At 39.5% G+C, this 19,456-nt stretch overlaps 1 protein-coding gene across 1 annotated transcript in view; it reads right to left on the bottom strand.

The window, feature by feature from the left end:
- The window catches only part of COL22A1 (collagen type XXII alpha 1 chain), a 667,744-nt gene that overhangs the window by 54,232 nt on the left and 594,056 nt on the right, over positions 1-19,456 (bottom strand). Inside the window, exon 53 of the mRNA XM_053715381.1 lies at positions 14,642-14,695. Within this exon, the coding sequence (XP_053571356.1) occupies positions 14,642-14,695 (54 nt within the window). The remainder of the gene's footprint in view (positions 1-14,641; positions 14,696-19,456) is intronic.

A 19,456-nucleotide genomic window follows, 5' to 3' on the forward strand; every position in this document is an offset into this window, starting at 1 on the left:
CAGAGAAAAGTTTGATGGCAGATAAAAACTATAGGCCCAATAGGCCTGCCCAAAATGTCTGAAAAGTTTAAGCTCTTTTATTCTGTATAACAGCCGTATGCTTATCGCAAGCATTTCCCACAGTGTTTGTAATTACCACATCTAATGGAAGTTCATTCCATAAATCAACCACCATTTCTGCAAATTATTCCTGAACCTACTACTCTTGATTTTGAGATCATGGCCTCTTGTTCTGGAGTTAATCTTTTTGTGAAAAATACTTTCAGCCTTAGTTTTATTAAGGCAGCCCCTTAATATACTTGAAATCTTCTATCATATTACCTCTTTCCCTTCTCTCCTCTAAGCTATACCTATTTAGGTCATTGACCCTTTCCTGGTAAGTTATATTTTTAGATCATATACCATTTTAGTAGCCCTCCTGTGAACAGATTCAAACTTATCTTTATTCTTCTCGAGATATGGCCTCCAGAACCGCACACAGTTCTCATCTAAGTGGTGTTTTTGTAATTGCAAAGATCTTTTATCCTATGGGGTAGATTTAACAAGCAGCGGATGTGGCAATTGACCACCATATTTTCAGGTTCCCTAAAACATAAGTTAAGAAACAGCGGTCTGAAGACCACTGCTCCTTAACTCGTCTGCCACCTCTGAGGCGGCGGACAGCAACCATCCCGATCAGATACGATTGGGATGATTGACACCACCTGCTAACGGCCAATCTGCAGGGGGCGGCATTGCACAAGCATTTCACTAGAAATGCTTGTGCAATGTTAAATACCAACAGTGCATGCTGTCAGCATTTAGCGATGTTGGGCGGACATGATCTGCTACAGCGGATCATGTCCATTGTCCGTCTGCATTATTATAAATTGGCCCCAAAGAGTCAAAAAGAATGCCTGTTTCTGAACTTAAGAAAATCAATTAAAGCATGACATTTACATAATGCTCCAAACAATTTTCATTTGCCCCATATAATGTTGCACAAACTATTGGAAAGGAGGCAAACAGAGCACAACAGTACGTTTGCTCCAGTTGCTAACCAGTGTTATCCCATTTGAATATGTAATGCATACTATTCATCACTTTTAAGGCTACCCTTACAAAGAAAAAGAAAAAAAAAAGAATACCCCTTATATACAATATCCTCAGGTTAACAGTGCCCTTTATTAGAAAAGCTTGTGTGATTCTGATGTTGTTTGTACACAATAAATTTATTTAAAAAAATGATAATGTTGACTTTGTAATGGTTGCAATTATGATTGACTAAAATTTAGAATTTCAAAAGATGCACAGCTCAAAGACTGCATTCAATGATTAAAAGTATTTATGGTTTGATATATTTGCCTCATAATTTTCACCTAATAAGATTAAGACATGCTTTTTACAAAAATCGGATGAATTTCAAAAAATGTTGATGGGAAAAATTTAACCAACACATATCTTTTCATTTATAATGATACTATTTTGCTTTTTAACATATCAGACATGTTTTTATATTTTAGGAATCAATTTCTTTGAGCAAATACAAAAAACAGAATTTATGCTTACCTGATAAATTACTTTCTCCAACGGTGTGTCCGGTCCACGGCGTCATCCTTACTTGTGGGATATTCTCTTCCTCAACAGGAAATGGCAAAGAGCCCAGCAAAGCTGGTCACATGATCCCTCCTAGGCTCCGCCTACCCCAGTCATTCGACCGACGTAAAGGAGGAATATGCATAGGAGAAATAATATGATACCGTGGTGACTGTAGTTAGAGAAAATAATTCATCAGACCTGATTAAAAAACCAGGGCGGGCCGTGGACCGGACACACCGTTGGAGAAAGTAATTTATCAGGTAAGCATAAATTCTGTTTTCTCCAACATAGGTGTGTCCAGTCCACAGCGTCATCCTTACTTGTGGGAACCAATACCAAAGCTTTAGGACACGGATGATGGGAGGGAGCAAATCAGGTCACCTAGATGGAAGGCACCACGGCTTGCAAAACCTTTCTCCCAAAAATAGCCTCAGAAGAAGCAAAAGTATCAAATTTGTAAAATTTGGTAAAAGTGTGCAGTGAAGACCAAGTCGCTGCCTTACATATCTGATCAACAGAAGCCTCGTTCTTGAAGGCCCATGTGGAAGCCACAGCCCTAGTGGAGTGAGCTGTGATTCTTTCAGGAGGCTGCCGTCCGGCAGTCTCATAAGCCAATCGGATGATGCTTTTAAGCCAAAAAGAGAGAGAGGTAGAAGTTGCTTTTTGACCTCTCCTTTTACCAGAATAAACAACAAACAAAGAAGATGTTTGTCTGAAATCCTTTGTAGCCTCTAAATAGAATTTTAGAGCACGAACTACATCCAAATTGTGTAACAAACGTTCCTTCTTTGAAACTGGATTCGGACACAAAGAAGGCACAACTATCTCCTGGTTAATGTTTTTGTTAGAAACAACCTTCGGAAGAAAACCAGGTTTAGTACGCAAAACCACCTTATCTGCATGGAACACCAGATAAGGAGGAGAACACTGCAGAGCAGACAACTCTGAAACTCTTCTAGCAGAAGAAATTGCAACCAAAAACAAAACTTTCCAAGATAGTAACTTAATATCTACGGAATGTAAGCGTTCAAACGGAACCCCTTGAAGAACTGAAAGAACTAAATTGAGACTCCAAGGAGGAGTCAAAGGTTTGTAAACAGGCTTGATTCTAACCAGAGCCTGAACAAAAGCTTGAACATCTGGCACAGCCGCCAGCTTTTTGTGAAGTAAAACAGATAAAGCAGAAATCTGTCCCTTCAAAGAACTTGCAGATAATCCTTTCTCCAAACCCTCTTGTAGAAAGGATAGAATCTTAGGAATTTTTATCTTGTTCCATGGGAATCCTTTAGATTCACACCAACAGATATATTTTTTCCATATTTTATGGTAAATTTTCCTAGTTACAGGCTTTCTAGCCTGAATAAGAGTATCAATGACAGAATCTGAAAACCCACGCTTTGATAAAATCAAGCGTTCAATCTCCAAGCAGTCAGTTGGAGTGAAGCCAGATTCGGATGTTCGAATGGACCTTGAACAAGAAGGTCCTGTCTCAAAGGTAGCCTCCATGGTGGAGCCGATGACATATTCACCAGGTCTGCATACCAAGTTCTGCGTGGCCACGCAGGAGCTATCAAGATCACCGAAGCCCTCTCCTGATTGATCCTGGCTACCAGCCTGGGAATGAGAGGAAACGGTGGGAATACATAAGCTAGGTTGAAGGTCCAAGGTGCTACTAGTGCATCTACTAGAGTCGCCTTGGGATCCCTGGATCTGGACCCGTAGCAAGGAACCTTGAAGTTCTGACGAGACGCCATCAGGTCCATGTCTGGAATGCCCCATAATTGAGTTATTTGGGCAAAGATTTCCGGATGGAGTTCCCACTCCCCCGGATGGAATGTCTGACGACTCAGAAAATCCGCTTCCCAATTTTCCACTCCTGGGATGTGGATTGGCAGGAGTGATTCTCCGCCCATTCAATTATTTTGGTCACTTCTTCCATCGCCAGGGAACTCCTTGTTCCCCCCTGATGGTTGATATATGCAACAGTCGTCATGTTGTCTGATTGAAACCTTATGAATTTGGCCTTTGCTAGTTGAGGCCAAGCTTTGAGAGCATTGAATATCGCTCTCAGTTCCAGAATGTTTATCGGGAGAAGAGATTCTTCCCGAGACCATAGACCCTGAGCTTTCAGGGGTTCCCAGACCGCGCCCCAGCCCACCAGACTGGCGTCGGTCGTGACAATGACCCACTCTGGTCTGCGGAAGCTCATTCCCTGTGACAGGTTGTCCAGGGTCAGCCACCAACGGAGTGAATCTCTGGTTCTTTAATCTACTTGGATCGTCGGAGACAAGTCTGTATAATCCCCATTCCACTGTCTGAGCATGCACAGTTGTAATGGTCTTAGATGAATTTGTGCAAAAGGAACTATGTCCATTGCCGCAACCATCAAACCTATTACTTCCATGCACTGCGCTATGGAAGGAAGAAGAACAGAATGAAGTACTTGACAAGAGCTTAGAAGTTTTGATTTTCTGGCTTCTGTCAGAAAAATCTTCATTTCTAAGGAGTCTATTATTGTTCCCAAGAAGGGAACTCTTGTTGACGGGGACAGAGAACTTTTTTCTATGTTCACTTTCCACCCGTGAGATCTGAGAAAGGCTAGGACAATGTCCGTATGAGCCTTTGCTTTTGACAGAGACGACGCTTGAATCAGTATGTCGTCCAAGTAAGGTACTACTGCAATGCCCCTTGGTCTTAGCACCGCTAGAAGGGACCCTAGTACCTTTGTGAAAATCCTTGGAGCAGTGGCTAATCCGAATGGAAGTGCCACAAACTGGTAATGCTTGTCCAGAAAGGCGAACCTTAGGAACCGATGATGTTCCTTGTGGATAGGAATATGTAGATACGCATCCTTTAAATCCACTGTGGTCATGAATTGACCTTCCTGGATGGTAGGAAGAATTGTTCGAATGGTTTCCATTTTGAACGATGGAACCCTGAGGAATTTGTTTAGAATCTTGAGATCTAAAATTGGTCTGAATGTTCCCTCTTTTTTGGGAACTATGAACAGATTGGAGTAAAACCCCATCCCTTGTTCTCCTAATGGAACAGGATGAATCACTCCCATTCTTAACAGGTCTTCTACACAATGTAAGAATGCCTGTCTTTTTATTTGGTTTGAAGACAATTGAGACCTGTGGAACCTTCCCCTTGGGGGTAGTTCCTTGAATTCCAGGAGATAACCTTGAGAAACTATTTCTAGCGCCCAAGGATCCTGAACATCTCTTGCCCAAGCCTGAGCAAAGAGAGAGAGTCTGCCCCCCACCAGATCCGGTCCCGGATCGGGGGCCAACACTTCATGCTGTTTTAGTAGCAGTGGCAGGTTTCTTGGCCTGCTTACCCTTGTTCCAGCCTTGCGTCGGCCTCCAGGCTGGTTTGGTTTGAGAAGTATTACCCTCTTGCTTAGAGGATGTAGAATTTGAGGCTGGTCCGTTTCTGCGAAAGGGACGAAAATTTGGCTTATTTTTAGCCTTAAAAGACCTATCCTGAGGAAGGGCGTGGCCCTTTCCCCCAGTGATGTCTGAAATAATCTCTTTCAAGTCAGGGCCAAACAGCGTCTTACCCTTGAAAGGGATGTTAAGCAATTTGTTCTTGGAGGACACATCCGCTGACCAAGACTTTAGCCAAAGCGCTCTGCGCGCCACAATAGCAAAACCTGAATTTTTCGCCGCTAATCTAGCTAATTGCAAAGTGGCGTCTAAGATAAAAGAGTTAGCCAATTTAAGTGCTTGAACTCTGTCCATAACCTCCTCATACGAAGATTCTTTATTGAGCGACTTTTCTAGTTCTTCGAACCAGAAACACGCTGCTGTAGTGACAGGAACAATGCATGAAATTGGTTGTAGAAGGTAACCTTGCTGAACAAACATCTTTTTAAGCAAACCCTCTAATTTTTTATCCATAGGATCTTTGAAAGCACAACTATCTTCTATAGGGATAGAAGTGCGTTTGTTTAGAGTAGAAACCGCCCCCTCGACCTTGGGGACTGTCTGCCATAAGTCCTTTCTGGGGTTGACCATGGGAAATAATTTCTTAAATATAGGGTGAGGAACAAAAGGTATGCCGGGCCTTTCCTATTCCTTATTTACAATGTCCGCCACCTGCTTGGGTATAGGAAAAGCATCGGGGGGCACCGGGACCTCTAGGAACGTGTCCATCTTACATAATTTCTCTGGAATGACCAAATTGTCACAATCATCCAGAGTAGATAACACCTCCTTAAGCAGGGCGCGGAGATGTTCTAATTTAAATTTAAATGTAATAACATCAGGTTCAGCTTGTTGAGAAATTTTTCCTGAATCTGAAATTTCTCCCTCAGACAAAACCTCCCTCCTGGCCCCTTCAGATTGGTTTGAGGGTATGTCAGAACCATTATCATCAGCGTCCTCATGCTCTTCAGTATCTAAAACAGAGCAATCGCGCTTTCTCTGATAAGTGGGCATTTTGGATAAAATGTTTTTGATAGAATTATCCATTACAGCCGTTAATTGTTGCATAGTAAGAAGTATTGGCGCACTAGATGTACTAGGGACCTCTTGTGTGGGCAAGACTGGTGTAGACACAGAAGGGGATGATGCAGTACCATGCTTACTCCCCTCACTTGAGGAATCATCTTGGGCAACATCATTATCAGTGGCATCATTGTCCCTACTTTGTTTGGACACTATGTCACATTCATCACATATATTTAAGTGGGGAGGAACCTTGGCTTTCAAACATACAGAACATCGTCTATCTGATGGTTCAGACATGTTAACAGGCATAAACTTGATAACAAAGCACAAAAAACGTTTTAAAATAAAACCGTTACTGTCACTTTAAATTTTAAACTGAACACACTTTATTACTGAATATGTGAAAAAGTATGAAGAAATTGTTCAAATTCACCAAAATTTCACCACAGTGTCTTAAAGCCTTAAAAGTATTGCACACCAAATTTGAAAGCTTTAACTCTTAAAATAACGGAACCGGAGCCGTTTTTACATTTAACCCCTATACAGTCCCTGGTATCTGCTTTGCTGAGACCCAACCAAGCCCAGAGGGGAATACGATACCAAATGACGCCTTCAATAAGCTTTTTCAGTGGTTCTTAGCTCCTCACACATGCATCTGCATGCCTTGCTTCCAAAAACAACTGCGCATTAGTGGCGCGAAAATGAGGCTCTGCCTATGACTAGAAAAGGCCCCCAGTGAAAAAGGTGTCCAATACAGTGCCTGCCGTTTTTTTTTTTTTTTTTTTTTTTTAAAACAATCCCCAAGATTATAAAAACTATTTATAGTTATAATCCACAAAATCTACTTATAAAGTAATCGTTTTAGCCCAGAAAATGTCTACCAGTCTTTAAAGCCCTTGTGAAGCCCTTTATTCTTATACTAAACTAAGAAAATGGCTTACCGGTTCCCATAGGGAAAATGACAGCTTCCAGCATTACCAAGTCTTGTTAGAAATGTGTCATACCTCAAGCAGCAAAGTCTGCCCACTGTTTCCCCCAACTGAAGTTACTTCATCTCAACAGTCCTGTGTGGAAACAGCCATCGATTTTAGTAACGGTTGCTAAAATCATCTTCCTCTTACAAACAGAAATCTTCATCTCTTTTCTGTTTCAGAGTAAATTGTACATACCAGCACTATTTTAAAATAACAAACTCTTGATTGAAGAATAAAAACTACATTTAAACACCAAAAAACTCTTAACCATCTCCGTGGAGATGTTGCCTGTGCAACGGCAAAGAGAATGACTGGGGTAGGCGGAGCCTAGGAGGGATCATGTGACCAGCTTTGCTGGGCTCTTTGCCATTTCCTGTTGGGGAAGAGAATATCCCACAAGTAAGGATGACGCCGTGGACCGGACACACCTATGTTGGAGAAATATAAAACTTCAATCAATGTTATATATCACTGAAATGCCAAGTATTAAAAAAATAATAACTATTTAAAATGTTTTGGAATAACAAAGATATAGATTGATTTTGTAAGAAATGTTAGAATGTTTTATCTTGTATATTTTTGCATGTCCAATAATGTACGCTGGACTATTTATTTTGATATAACTATCTATTTTTTTCTGTGAACTGTGTAGCTTATAAATTTAGTATAGTGTAAAAGGAAACATTCATCAATATTTGCTTGTAGCAATGCTGTTGTGCACACTAGAAAATAATATTTATAAAAAAAGAAAAAATTAGAAAACCAGCAACTTGTTCATTATGATTTTCTAATACCATTTGTCAAACTTAGAAGTTAAGGGCCTGTGCCATAGCTCTTGTTACTCAATCAGTACTGTCCACAGTGCTATACTTTCGAACAATTTATGTATAGCATGATTTATAAATACAGTACTATAGAGATTCATAAACTACATTGTTCAAAGTTTGCTGTAAAATAAGTCAGTGAAAAGCAGTGAATAAATATTCACCCCTCGTTATGAATATAATTAATGGGTTTTTTTATTAATCAGAGTCCAGTCAATACAACAATTTTTGCACTGACTGTGCTCAGTGTAGGTAAGCACTTCTGCACAGAATCAGTGCTCAGTGTAAGCAAGTACTTCTGCACAGAATCAGTATTCAGTGTAGGCAAGTACTCCTGCACAGAATCAGTGCTCAGTGTAAGCAAGTACTTCTGCACAGAATCAGTGCTCAGTGTAAGCAAGTACTCCTGCACAGAATCAGTGCTCAGTGTAAGCAAGTACTTCTGCACAGAATCAGTATTCAGTGTAGGCAAATACTCCTGCACAGAATCAGTGCTCAGTGTAAGCAAGTACTTCTGCACAGAATCAGTGCTCAGTGTAAGCAAGTACTCCTGCACAGAATCAGTGCTCAGTGTAAGCAAGTACTCCTGCACAGAATCAGTGCTCAGTGTAAGCAAGTACTCCTGCACAGAATCAGTGCTCAGTGTAAGCAAGTACTTCTGCACAAAATCAGTATTCAGTGTAGGCAAGTACTTCTGCCCAGAACCAGTGCTCAGTGTAGGCAAGTACTTCTGCACAGAATCAGTGCTCAGTGTAGGCAAGTACTTCTGCAAAGAATCAGTGCTCAGTGTAGGCAAGTACTTCTGCACAGAATCAGTACTCAGTGTAGACAAGTACTTCTGCACAGAATCAGTACTCAGTGTAGGCAAGTACTTCTGCACAGAATCAGTGCTCAGTGTAGGCAAGTACTTCTGCACAGAATCAGTACTCAGTGTAGGCAAGAACTTCTGCACAGAATCAGTGCTCAGTGTAGGCAAGTACTTATGCACAGAATCAGTACTCAGTGTAGGCAAGTACTTCTGCACAGAATCAGTACTCAGTGTAGGCAAGTACTTCTACACAGAATCAGAACTCAGTGTAGGCAAGTACTTCTGCACAGAATCAGTACTCAGTGTAGATAAGTACTTCTGCACAGAACCAGTGCTCAGTGTTGGCAAGTACTTCTGCACAGAATCAGTGCTCACTGTAGGCAAGTAATTCTGCACAGAATCATTACTCCGTGTAGGCAAGTACTTCTGCACAGAATCAGTGCTCAGTGTAGGCAAGTAATTCTGCACAGAATCATTACTCAGTGTAGGCAAGTACTTCTGCACAGAATAGGTACTCAGTGTAGGTAAGTACGTCTGCACATAATCAGTGTTCAGTTTAGGTAATTACTTCTGCACAGAATCAGTGCTCAGTGTAGGCAAGTACTTCTGCACAGAATCAGTGCTCAGTGTAGGTAAGTACTTCTGCGCAGAATCAGTGATCAGTGCAGGTAAGTACTTCTGCACAGAATCATTACTCAGTGTAGGCAAGTACTTCTGCAAAGAATCAGTGCTCAGTGTAGGCAAGTACTTCTGCACAGAAGCATTACTCAGTGTAGGCAAGTATTTCGGCACATAATCAGTGCTCAGTGTAGGCAAGTACTTCTGCTCAGCATCAGAGTACTCAATGTAGGTAAGTACTTCTGCACAGAATCTTTACACAGTGTAGGCAAGTACGTCTGAACAGAATCAGTGCTCAGTGTAGGTAAGTACTTCTGCACAGAATCGTTACTCACTGTAGGCAAGTACGTCTGCACAAAATCAGTGCTCAGTGTAGGCAAGTACTTCAGCACAGAATCAGTGTTCAGTGTAGGTAAGTACTTCTGCACAAAAGCAGTTTTCAGTTTAGGTAAGTACTTCTGCACAGAATCAGTGCTCAGTGTAGACAAGTACTTCTGCACTGAATCAGTGCTCAATGTAAGCAAGTACTCCTGCACAGAATCAGTACTCAGTGTAGGCAAGTACTTCTGCACAGAATCAGTGCTCAATGTAAGCAAGTACTCCTGCACAGAATCAGTACTCAGTGTAGGCAAGTACTTCTGCACAGAATCAGTGCTCAATGTAAGCAAGTACTCCTGCACAGAATCAGTACTCAGTGTAGGCAAGTACTTCTGCACAGAATCAGTGTTCAGTGTAGGCAAGTACTTCTGCACAGAATTAGTGCTCAGTGTAGGTAAGTACTTCTGCACAGAATCAGTGCTCAGTGTAAGCAAGTACTCCTGCACAGAATCAGTGCTCAGTGTAAGCAAATACTTCTGCACAGAATCAGTACTCAGTGTAGGCAAGTACTTCTGCACAGAATCAGTGCTCAGTGTAATCAAGTACTTCTGCACAGAATCAGTGGTCAGTGTAGGTAATTACTTCTGCACAGAATCAGTGCTCAGTGTAAGCAAGTACTCCTGCACAGAATCAGTGTTCAGTGTAAGCACGTACTTCTGCACAGAATTAGTATTCAGTGTAGGCAAGTACTTCTGCACAAAATCAGTGCTCAGTGTAGGCAAGTACTTCTGCATAGAATCAGTACTCAGTGTAGGCAAGCACTTCTGCACAGAATCAGTGCTCAGTGTAGGCAAGTACTTCTGCACAGAATCAGTACTCAGTGTAGGCAAGTACTTCTGCACAGAATCAGTACTCAGTGTAGGCAAGTACTTCTGCACAGAATCAGTGCTCAGTGTAGACAAGTACTTCTGCACAGAATCAGTACTCAGTGTAGGCAAGTACTTCTGCACAGAATCAGTACTCAGTGTAGGTAAGAACTTCTGCACAGAATCATTGCTCAGTGTAGGCAAGTAATTCTGCACAGAATCCTTACTCAGTGTAGTCAAATACTTCTCCACAGAATAAGTACTCAGTGTAGGTAAGTACTTCTGCACATAATCAGTGTTCAGTGTAGGTAATTACTTCTGCACAGAATTAGTGCTCAGTGTTGGCAAGTACTTCTGCACAGAATCATTACTCAATGTAGGCAAGTACTTCTGTACAGAATCAGTGCTCAGTGTAGACAATTACTTCTGCACAGAATCATTACTCAGTGTAGGCAATTACTTCTGCACAGAATCAGTGCTCAGTGTAGGCAAGTACTTCTGCTCAGAATCAGTACTCAATGTAGGTAAGTACTGCTGCACAGAATCGTTACTCAGTGTAGGCAAGTACGTCTCCACATAATCAGTGCTCAGTGTAGGTAAGTACTTCTGCACAGAATCAGTGTTCACTGTTGGTAAGTACTTCTGCACAAAAGCAGTGTTCAGTTTAGGTAAGTACTTCTGCACCGAATCAGTGCTCAGTGTAAGCAAGTACTACTGCACAGAATCAGTACTCAGTGTAGGCAAGTAGTTCTGCACAGAATCAGTGCTCAGTGTTGGCAAGTACTTATGCACAGAATCAGTGCTCAGTGTAGGTAAGTACTTCTGCACAGAATCAGTGCTCAGTGTAGGCAAGTACTTCTGCACAGAATCAGTACTCAGTGTAGGCAAGTACTTCTGCACAGAATCAGTGCTCAGTGTAGTCAAGTACTTCTGCACAGAATCAGTACTCAGTGTAGGCAAATACTTCTGCACAGAATCAGTGCTCAGTGTAGGCAAGTACTTCTGCACAGAATCAGTGCACAGTAAATGCAAGTTTTTTTTTCTGCACAGAATCAGTGTTCCTTATAAGCAAGTACATTTTCAAAATAAGTCAATAGTATAGGCAAGTACTTCTGCACAGTAAGTCAATAGTATAGGCAAGTACTTCTACACAGTAAATCAATAGTATAGGCAAGTACTTCTACACAGTAAGTCAATAGTATAGGCAAGTACTTCTGCACAGTAAGTCAATAGTATAGGCAAGTACTTCTACACAGTAAATCAATAATATAGGGAGGTACTGCTGCATAGTAAGTCAATAATATAGGCAAGTACTTCTACACAGTAAGTTAATAATATAGGCAAGTACTGCTGCACAGTAAGTCAATAGTATAGGCAAGTTCTTCTGCACAGTAAGTCAATAGTATAGGCAAGTACTTCTACACAGTAAATCAATAGTATAGGCAAGTACTTCTGCTCAGTAAGTCAATAGTATAGGCAAGTACTTCTGCACAGTAAGTCAATAGTATAGGCAAGTACTTCTACACAGTAAATCAATAATATAGGCAAGTACTGCTGCATAGTAAGTCAATAATATAGGCAAGTACTTCTACACAGTAAGTTAATAATATAGGCAAGTACTGCTGCACAGTAAGTCAATAGTATAGGCAAGTACTTCTGCACAGTAAGTCAATAATATAGGCAAGTACTGCTGCACAGTAAGTCAATAGTATAGGCAAGTACTTCTGCACAGTAAGTCAATAATATAGGCAAGTACTTATTCACAGTAAGTCGACAGTATAGGCAAGTACTTATTCACAGTAAGTCGACAGTATATGCAAGTACTTCTGCATAGTAAGTCAATAGTATAGGAAAGTACTTCTGCATAATAAGTCATTAGTATAGGCAAGTATTTCTGCACAGTAAATCAATAGTATAGACAAGTACTTCTGCATAATAAGTGAATACTATAGGCAAGTACTTCTGCATAATAAATTAACAGTATAGACAAGTACTTCTGCATAATAGGTCAATAGAATAGACAAGAACTTATGCATAGTAAGACAATTGTATAGGCAACAACTTCAGCATAGTAAGTCAATAGTACAGGCAAGTACTTTTGCATAATAAGTCAATAGTATAAGCAAGTTCTTATGCATAGTAAGTCAATAGTACAGGCAAGTACTGCTGCATAATAAGTCAATAGTATTGGCAAGTACTTCTGTCTATTAAGTCAATAGTATAAACAAGAACTTATGTGTAGTAAGTTAATAGTATAGGCAAGTACTTTTGCACAGTAACTTAATAGTATAGGCAAGTACTTCTGTGTAGTAGGTCAATAGTATTGGCAAGTACTTCTGTGCAGTAAGTCAATAGTATAGGCAAGTACTTCTGTTCAGTAAATCAATAGAATAGGCAAGTACTTTTGTGCAGTAAGTCAACAGAATAGGCAAGTACTTCTGCGCAGTAAGTCAATGGTATAGGCAAGTACTTCTGTGTAGTAAGTCAATAGTATTGGCAAGTACTTCTGCACAGTAAGTCAGTAGTATAGGCAAGTACTTCTGCGCAGTAAGTCAACAGAATAGGCAAGTACTTCTGCATAGTAAGTCAATAGTATAGGCAAGTACTGCTGTGCAGTAATTCAATAGTATATACAAATAGTTCTGCATAGTAAGTGTGGTAATTTAATACTTCTGCACAGATTCAGTTCACAGTAAAGACAAGTTTTTTTTTCCATACAGAATCAGTAAGTAAGTTAATAGTATAGGCAAGTACTTCTGCACAGTAAGTCAATAGTATAGGCAAGTACTTCTGCACAGCAAGTCAACAGTATAGATAAGTACTTCTGCACAGTAAGTCAACAGTATAGGCAAGTACTTCTGCACAGCAAGTAAACATTATAGGCAAGTACTTCTGTACAGTAAGTTAATAGTATAGGCAAGTACTTCTGCACAGTAAGTCAATAGTATTGGCTAGTACTTCTGCACAGTAAGTCAACCAGCAAGGCAAGTACTTCTACACAAAATCAGTGTTTAGTATAGCCAAGTACTTCTGCACAGAATCAGTATTCCTTAAAGGCAAGTACTGCTGCACAGTGCCAGAACTCAGTATAGGCAAGTACTGCTGCACATAATCAGTGTTTAGTATAGGCAAGTACTTCTGCACAGTAAGTTAATAGTATAGGCAAGTACTTCTGCACAGTAAGTCAATAGTATTGGCTAGTACTTCTGCACAGTAAGTCAACCAGCAAGGCAAGTACTTCTGCACAAAATCAGTGTTTAGTATAGCCAAGTACTTCTGCACAGAATCAGTATTACTGCTGCACAGTGTCAGAACTCAGTATAGGCAAGTACTGCAACACATAATCAGTGTTTAGTATAGGCAAGTTCTTCTGCACAGTAAGTTAATAGTATAGGCAAGTACTTCTGCACAGTAAGTCAATAGTATTGGCTAGTACTTCTGCACAGTAAGTCAACCAGCAAGGCAAGTACTTCTGCACAAAATCAGTGTTTAGTATAGCCAAGTACTTCTGCACAGAATCAGTATTCTGTAAAGGCAAGTACTGCTGCACAGTGTCAGAACTCAGTATAGGCAAGTACTGCTGCACAGAATTAGTGCTTAGTATAGGCAAGTACTTCTGTGTAGATTCAGTGCTCAATTTAGGCAATTACCTCTGCACAGAATCAATGCTCAATATAGTTAAGTACTGCTGCACCGTGTCAGTACTCAGTATAGGTAAGTCCTGCTGCACCTAGTTAATGCTGAGTATAGGCAAGAACTCCTGCATAGATTTTGTGCTCGGCATAGAAAAGTACTGCTGCACAGAATGGTATACATTAATGTAACACTGTCCTGAGACCCCTTAAACAAAAAGTACAAAGATGTCTTAAAAATAATAATAATAATAATAATAATAATATATGAGAATTTGCATTCAACATGTTATACTGTTTTAGTGTTTGGAGTTCTCACATCCAAGAAGATGATTTTATCAAAAAAGAAAGGATTCCTGATTCAATAAGAATAGAGAGGCTTATATATTTTTTTATTTATTTCTCTTTTTTTTCTGCACATGATAAATACAAACCTGGAGATATCTTCCGGCACCAGAAAGTGTGCCCTATTAATTATTCCAAATGTAGATGTAAGATTATTATTCTTTTTTTTAAGCAATACTGCATAGATTTCATTATAATATAATTTGTCTATAAGTAATACTTACAGGCAGCCCTCGAAGGCCTTCTCTGCCTGGAGGTCCAAGTTCTCCTGGTTTGCCCTGTACAAACACAAACACATCTGTAAATAACAATATTTAATTAAAAACATAAGTTCTGGAATATATTTTCCCATCTAGCTTTGCATTGTAGAAAAAATTTTGATAGTCTCATTTATGACAAGCAAAGAATGCTGCTTGCAAACCGATTCTATGTGACACTTATTCCTTGAATATCAGGGGTCTTACAAAACTGCATATCCCACAATGCTGCATGATGCAATAAAATAGCTGCACCATAAGGATACTAAACCCAATTTTTTTCTTTAATGATTGAGATAGAGCATGTAATTTTAAGCAACTTTCTAATTTACCCCATTATAATTTTTTCTTCGTTCTCTTGCTATCTTTATTTAAAAAGCAGTAATGCAAAACTTAGAAGCTGGCCCATTTTATGTCCAGCACCCTGGATAGCGCTTCCTTATTGGTGGCTACATTTACAACTTATTTTTTTTTTTAAATGTTTTTTTAAATTTTGATAGCCACCAGAGGGTACTACAGCAGAGTGCTATTGAGCATGGGAAATGTTATTACAAGGAGTAAAGCAATAGCATTTGAGAGGATTTCTGAGTGGGCACTAAACCACTATGCACAGTGTGAGACAGACTTGGCACTTAAGTTTGTACAGTGCGTGCCTGAGTCAGATGGCAGATCACTTTCATTTGCAGAGGAGGTAGGACTTACTTAGTAAATGTTTTTTATTTCTTTGTGCAATTTCGGATTGTAACTTCAGTGTGGTAGTAGTTGTATGGTGTCTTTTTTTAGCAATATGCAGCAGTGTATTTATGATTATTTGACAATGCTGTAGAAATTCTATATTTAAAGCCATGCAGAAATGTTTCCTCCTCAATACACAAATGGTATGTGCCCTTTTGGCAGATATGAGGGTTTTTTATTAATATATATTTAATATTTAATTGCATTCTAGTTTACTGCCCCTTTATGCAAGGACTTTCCAGATCAAGGAGGCATTTTATCTAAGATTTTTACATCTGCATAACATGTTATACTCTCAGACTAAGATTGCTCAGTGTTTGAAATGAGACAGGTTAACTTAACACTGTTCAGTTTACACTACGGCTGACTTAATTTTGAAATACATACAAACAAGTTTAAATCCTGCATTTAACCAGATCTAATGGTATGAGACTGAGTACCACAGCTTATGGTTCCACCAAGACCATATAGAGTACAGCATTTTCAAAATCCATAAGTACATCTGACAGATGGGAACATTTGTACACCATATTTGAAGTGGTGCTCTTGGTTGGGGAAAATGGAGAAAAACAAACAAACATATGTCAACCTTTCAAAAGTAATTTTCTTTATATAGCCATCTACCCAGATCATTAATGTACAATTTTGAATTCACATAATTATTTTTGTTTGCACATTTACAAATATGATTCTTTAAAAAGTGACCTCTTAATTTCTGCAATTTTTTTATCATGCATGTCACACACTGTTGATTTAGGAGATGCAAGGTGCATACATGTTTCCTCTTGTGAGTGTTTATGTGGGTGTCTGTGTTTATGTATTTGTGCTTTTGTTTGTGTCTCTATGAGTGTGTATGTATTTTTTCTGTGGGTCTCTCTGTGAGGGTGGGTGTGTATGTCTTTGTGCTTTTTCTGTGGATGTCTGTGAGGGTGTGTGCGTATGTCTTTGTGCTTTTTCTATGGGTGTCTCTGTGAGGGTGTGTGTATGTATGTCTTTGTGTATTGTCTCTGGGTGCCTCTGTGAGGGTGGGTGGGTGTGTATGTCTTTGTGTGTTTTCTGTGGATGTCTCTGTGAGGGTGGGTGTGTGTATGTATGTATGTATGTCTGTGTTTTCTGTGGATGTCTCTGTAAGGGTGTGTCTGTATGTCTGTGCATTTTCTGTGGGTGTCTCTGTGATGGTGTGTGTATGTCTGTGCATTTTGTGTGGGTGTCTGTGAGAGTGTATGTATGTCTTTGTGTGTTTTCTGTGGATGTCTCAGTGAGGGTGTGTGTGTATGTATGTCTTTGTGTGTTTTATGTGGTTGTTTCTCTGTCTGTGTATGTCTTTGTGTGTTTTCTGTGGGTGTCTTTCTGTGTGTGTGTATGTTTTTGTGTGTTTTCTGAGGCTGTCTCTGTGGGTGTTTCCTTGGGTGTATGTGAAAGTTTGTGTTTGAGTGTGTGTGTGTCCATTGTCAGTTCCTTTTTAGGACATTTTGACCTTGCTACTGATTATTCACATCTTTCTACAGACTTTGAGACTAATGAGACCTTTCCGGAAGTCACCAATCCACCATTTAACCTTTCAATTATTGTTTAGGCAGTTCAAGGCCCTTCCTTTCAGCCACTGCATGCTGTTGTCATCATTTAGTTGGCATCTTCCTTGACAAAAAGATAATCAGAACTCCATATTTTGTTTTTTAAATCTCCTTTTTGACAAAACGGTAGTCTACATTATTGCTTGTCAGGTCAATGTAAAGAAGTGCTGAGTGTCTTTTTGGGTGTCTGTGTCTGAGTGTGTTTGTGTGTTTCTTTTCGTGTCTGCTAGGATGTCTATATGTTTATTCTTATGTGTGAGTGTGTGTGTTTCAGTGTATGAGTGTGTCTCTGTGTTTCTGTGTTTGTGTGTTTCTTTTTGTGTCTGCTAGAGTGTCTATATGTGAATCCTTATGTGTGAGTGTGTGTGTTTCAGTGTATGAGTGTGTCTGTGTGTTTCTGTGTCTCTTTTCGTGTCTGCTAGAGTGTCTATATGTGAATCCTTATGCGTGAGTGTGTGTTTCAGTGTATGAGGGTGTCTGTGTGTTTCTGTGTTTGTGTGTTACTACCTTTACAACATTTCCAAGTTTGACTACACTTAAGAATAAAGTGCATATACGTTTTAGACACTTGGTAAAAAATTGCACATGTCAAAGGGGGGGGGGGCTGATCAATGGTTAAGTCAGGGGCCCAACATTTCTAGTGGTGGCCCTGTTCAGGCATCTGCCTCATATGGAGCCGAAGCGCGATCAGTCCATATGAGGTCAGATGCCTGATTGTTACAGACGGTGACACTGTGTGTGTCACCGTCTGTAATGATCTTCTGCTGGAGCCGGCGGGATGTGTGGATGGAAGTTGAGTGGCGGGCAGGCAGCCCAGCAGGGGAGGTGGGAGGGTCCCTACGCTATGAAACAGAAAAAAACAAAGGTACAGGGATCGATGGGGCAGCTACGCTATAGAAAAGGGAATCTGGGGGTGTGGGGGCCCCCTAACTAAAGATCGTGGGTGGGGGAGGTGGGGGCATATACTGCCTTATAATCCCTACACTAAAGCTAACATTAATCTTTTAAGCTACCTAATTAACCCCTTCACTGCCGGGAATAATAGAAGTGTGGTGTGCAGCTGCAATTAGCGGCCTTCTAATTACCAAAAAGCAATGGCAAAGCCATATGTCTGCTATTTCTGAACAAAGGGGATCCCCGAGAAACTTTTACAAACATTTGTGCTATGATTGACATGTATTGGCAAAAATGCTTTTAGTTCTGACTGTTTAATTGCTAAAAAAAATTGTTCCCAGTGCACCAGCATTTTAAATACTGCAGTTGGTCAGAGCACCAGTGGGGCTTGTATCATGTCAGCAATTAACAAACTGAGTCATTACCAGATAATAAAAGCACCTAAGGATCTCTGACAAATGCTGTGTTTAAAATGCTGGTGCACGGTGCATACTTAAATACACTTTTGAAACAGCTATAGCTTTTATTAGACGCATTTTTGCTAATTCATGTATATTACAAACATGCTTCTATTTAAAAGTGAAATGTTTCCATGTGGGTTCCAGCTTTGGCTGGGATGTCCCCTTAAGATCTTTATAATCTTTACAGCTGTGACAGTAAAAGTTACTAGTAGAGCAGTTAAGCTATTATTACTATAGTAAAGTTACTAGTAGAGCAGTTAAGCTATTATTACTATAGTAAAGTTACTAGTAGAGCAGTTAAGCTATTATTACTATAGTAAAGTTACTAGTAGAGCAGTTAAGCTATTATTACTATAGTAAAGTTACTAGTGGAGCAGTTAAGCTATTATTACTATAGTAAAGTTACTAGTAGAGCAGTTAAGCTATTATTACTATAGTAAAGTTACTAGTAGAGCAGTTAAGCTATTATTACTATAGTAAAGTTACTAGTAGAGCAGTTAAGCTATTATTACTATAGTAAAGTTACTAGTGGAGCAGTTAAGCTATTATTACTATAGTAAAGTTACTAGTAGAGCAGTTAAGCTATTATTACTATAGTAAAGTTACTAGTAGAGCAGTTAAGCTATTATTACTATAGTAAAGTTACTAGTAGAGCAGTTAAGCTGTTATTACTATAGTAAAGTTACTAGTAGAGCAGTTAAGCTATTATTACTATAGTAAAGTTACTAGTAGAGCAGTTAAGCTATTATTACTATAGTAAAGTTACTAGTGGAGCAGTTAAGCTGTTATTACTATAGTAAAGTTACTAGTAGAGCAGTTAAGCTATTATTACTATAGTAAAGTTACTAGTAGAGCAGTTAAGCTATTATTACTATAGTAAAGTTACTAGTAGAGCAGTTAAGCTATTATTACTATAGTAAAGTTACTAGTAGAGCAGTTAAGCTATTATTACTATATTAAAGTTACTAGTAGAGCAGTTAAGCTATTATTACTATAGTAAAGTTACTAGTAGAGCAGTTAAGCTATTATTACTATAGTAAAGTTACTAGTAGAGCAGTTAAGCTATTATTACTATAGTAAAGTTACTAGTAGAGCAGTTAAGCTATTATTACTATAGT

Source organism: Bombina bombina, chromosome 5 (genome assembly GCF_027579735.1).
Source record: "Bombina bombina isolate aBomBom1 chromosome 5, aBomBom1.pri, whole genome shotgun sequence".
Taxonomy (NCBI): Eukaryota; Metazoa; Chordata; class Amphibia; order Anura; family Bombinatoridae; genus Bombina; species Bombina bombina.